Genomic DNA, 3646 nt, shown 5'->3' with positions numbered 1-3646 from the left:
GCAGCAGCAGCAGCAGCAGCAGCCACGAATCTCTTAACAAAATGGATATAGAAGAAGATGAGCCCTTTTGGGACGGCGGCGACACCGACGAGGAGACCAAACAGCTAAACCCCCCGGCAGCAGCAGCAACAACAACAAACTAGCAGCAGCAGCAGCAGCAGATGCCTAGCAGCAGCACCAGATGTCTAGCAGCAGCGGCAACACAAGATGCCTAGCTGCAATGGCAACGCAAAACCATGGTCTTCGAAAACTCCCCGTCTTTTCTGTTTTCATCAGTGTCAGCAGCAGCAGCAGCAGCAGCAGCAGCTGTTGCTGCAGCAGCAGCCGCTGCAGCAGCAGTCACAAGGGCTGCTGCAGCCTTACAGCTCTGTTTACAGATCGCGCAGCAGCAGCAGTGGCAGACAGCTGCTTCTGCTGCCAGTGGCCTACCTGCTGTGGTAACTGCTTCGCCTACCGCCCTTGTCAGCATGTGCTGCTGCTGCTGCTGCAGACGAGCAGCAGCAACCCCTGCTAGTCATCCTCCGCAGGTATTGCTCTTGGCAGCAGCAGATGCCAGGCCCCTTCGACTGACGAGCAGCAACAGCGCTTGCTGCTGTTGCTGCTGCTGCTGCCGATGTGGCTAAGGCAGCCGCAGCCAGCAACAACGCAATGCTGCAGTAGCAGCAGCAGCAGCAGCAGCAGCCACTCTCGGTGCTGCAGCTGCAGCAACGGAACAGACGGCTGCAGCAGCAGCAAAGCTGCTCATTTTGATAAATGACGCCTCGAGCCGTAATTGTAAAGAACATATTTCGAACCCAGTCCAGCGGCAGCAGTAGCTGCTGCTGCCGCAGCTGCTGCAGCTGCAGCAGCAGCTGCTGCTGCTGCAGGAACAGCTGCCGCAGCAGCGGCATTTAATTCTATTCGGCTGCGTACCATGAAATTGGCTGCAGCCCTACGCACTACTGCTGGTGTCGCTGGTGCTGCTGCTGCTGCTGTGGCTCTTGCTGTTAGAATGCCATTTCTCTACGCAACAAACAGCAGCAGAAGCAGCAGCAGCAGTAGCAGCAGCAGCAGCAGTTTCTGCAGGTGTAGGAGAGAGCAGTTGCTACAGCAGCAGCTGCAGCAGTCGCAGCTTTTGCAGCTGCAACGGCAAAAGCTTTGCACAGTGCAAGCCGGTTGCTTCCTCTAGTGCAGTAGCAGTATCAGTCGCTGCAGCAGCTGCTGCTGGTGCTGCAGTTGCTGCTGCCGCGGATGCTGCAGCAGCAGCAGCAATGGCCACGGGCAGTCACAGGCCCGTAGTCACAGGCCCGTAGTCACAGGCCCGTACACTGTGCAGAAGCAAACAGCTAAAAGGGCAGCAGCAGCTGCTGCTGCAGGCAGCAGCACAGAGCGCCCGCTGCCGCAGCAGCAGGAATCGGCGCTGCCGCTGCTGTTGCTGCTGTTACTGCTGCTGCTGCTACTGCTGCTGCTCACGTGGCAGCAGCTTTTACTGACCGCAGTGTCTCTTCAATCTCTTTTTCGCCAAAGTCGACCCGAAGCCGCAGTACCTGCAGCAGCAGCAGCAGCAGCAGCAGCACAACCATTAACATTGAGCACGAGAAGCAAAATGCTGGCAGCAGCAATGCAGCTAGTGGCCTTCAGAGGAGCAGCAAAATCAGAAGCAGCAGCAGCTGCTGCAGCATAGGAAGCAAATCAGCAGCCGCAGGAGCAGCTGACTGTTTTAATTTCCTCAAGAGTGAGTAAAGATCGCCCGCCTTCTATCTCTCCTGAGGCACAACAGCAGCAGCGGCAGCGGCAGCAACAGCAGCAAAGACAAATGCAGCAGCAGCTGCACCAAGCTCTGCTGTCAGGCAAGATGCGGCAGCCGTTGGAGCAGCAGCAGCAGTGGCAGCAGCAGCCAGCTTCACTGCGTAGCAACAGCACCAGCAAGAACTGCGTCTAGAGCAGCAACGCCAAAGCAGCAGCAGCAGCAGCAGCAGCAGCAGCAGCAGCAGCGCACCCAGCAGCTCAGAGACTTCGTTAAGAGAGGGAAGGCTGAGAAGCTCTCCTATCTCAAATAGGCGGCAGAACTGCGGCGCAGCAAAACAGCAGCAGCGACAGCCATCTTCCCCTGCTGCTGCTGCTTCTGCTGCAACAACAGCAGCAGCCCAGTGCGGTAGTAGCAGGCAGCGCAGCAGGCCTTCAGACTGCACGGAGCAGCAGCAGCCAGTGGCGCAGCAGCAAGGAGGAAAGCCCGCTGCTGCAATAAGCCGCACCAACAGCAGCAGCAGGAGAAGCAGCCGCCGCAGCAGCAGCAGCCGCCGCCGCCGTCGCAGCAGCAGCGGCAGCAGCAGCAGCAACAGCAGCAGGAGCTTACCTTGGACCTCACTGGCTCTGGGTAGTTAATCTCTACGCCCTCAAGGGTCTCCTCTTCGTCTTCAAAGTCGTCGAAGAACGAGCACCTACTGGCTGCAGCAGCAGCAGCAGCTTCCTGCTGCTGCAGCCTGCTGCTGCTGCCAGCAGCAGGACTCAAACTCAGCCGCTGCACCACCAAGCAAAGATTGCGAGTTTCTTGGTTGGCCAAAATGCCCCCCGAGGCGCTGTAGGTCTTCTCCAGCAGTCCGGATTCCAGATTCTTCACCACCTGCAGCAGCAGCAGCAGCAGCAGCAGCAGCTGGAGCACCTGGGGTGCTGCAAAGCCAAGTCGCCTACGAGCAGTTGCTGCAGGTCCAGTGACAACCGCTGCAGTTGGGCCCGGCACTGAAGCAGCGCCACCGCCGCCAGCCAGCAACAACAGCTACAGCAGCAGCAGCAGCAGCAGCAGCAGCAGCAGCAGCAGGCTGACGAGGTCTAGCAGCAAGTCACACAGCGTGGCCTGCCCCTTGAGGTCAAACCAGCGGCTGAAATGCGCAGCTAAAAGGCCAAACAGTCGCTGCAGCTTCAGCCGCCACGCGCACCCTAACAGGGACCCTTCTTCCTGCAGCAGCAGCAGCAGCAGGAGCAGCAGCAGCAGCAAAGGCAGAGCGTGCGAGGGGACGGCGAGAGAGAACAGCAGCAGCGGCGGCAACGACACACGAAAGGACGAGGGAATGCTCCAGCAGGAACACCGCAGCAGCAGCAGCAGCAGCAGCATCAAAAGCAGCGAGAGCGACAGCAACAACAGCAGCACCAGCAACCAGAACAGCGAGAGCGCCAACTGCAGCAGCAGCAACTGCAGCAGCAGCAGCAACTGCAGTTGCAGCAGCAGCAGCAGCAGCAGCTCACCATCAGTGCTGCGTCTCTGTCGAAGTCGCATTTCTTCAGCAGCTCAAAGCAGTGCTGCCAATACACCTGGAAGAAGCGGAGGGTCAAGGAGCAGCAGCGGTGGTGCAGCTGCTGTAGCGCCTCTGCTGCTCCGTCTAGCTCCTGCAGCAGCAGCAGCAGCAGCAGCAGCAGGAGTGCTAGATGCTGGCCACAGCTGCAACGCCCGACGAACAACCGCAGCACGGGACGGCAGCAGCCACAGCAAAAGTGCTGCCACAAGAAGAGCAACAACAGCAGCAGCAGCAGCAGCACGGCAGCAGCAGCAGCACCGCAGCAGCAGTAGCGCGGCAGCAGCAGCAGCAGCGAGGCGCTCTGAGGTCTCAGCACCTGAAGCGTGTAGTGCATAATGAGGAGAGGCGATTTGCCTTCTCCCTCTCCTTCAGTT

At 59.3% G+C, this 3646-nt stretch overlaps 1 protein-coding gene across 1 annotated transcript; it reads right to left on the bottom strand.

Annotated features, from left to right (window-relative positions):
• Positions 1-1448: 1448 nt before the first annotated feature.
• On the bottom strand, positions 1449-3225 carry ETH_00012030 (uncharacterized protein; the record flags this gene model as incomplete). Its single annotated transcript, XM_013378888.1, has 6 exons — positions 1449-1526; positions 1696-1745; positions 1979-2048; positions 2336-2602; positions 2804-2935; positions 3223-3225. The coding sequence occupies 6 exons, from the start codon at positions 3223-3225 to the stop codon at positions 1449-1451; spliced, it is 600 nt and encodes a 199-aa protein (XP_013234342.1).
• Between the last annotated feature and the right edge of the window lie 421 nt (positions 3226-3646).

Source organism: Eimeria tenella, genomic scaffold, assembly GCF_000499545.2.
Source record: "Eimeria tenella Houghton genomic scaffold, Eth_scaff1126, whole genome shotgun sequence".
Lineage (NCBI taxonomy): Eukaryota > Apicomplexa > Conoidasida > Eucoccidiorida > Eimeriidae > Eimeria > Eimeria tenella.
This window is presented reverse-complemented; position numbering and strand designations above follow the sequence as displayed.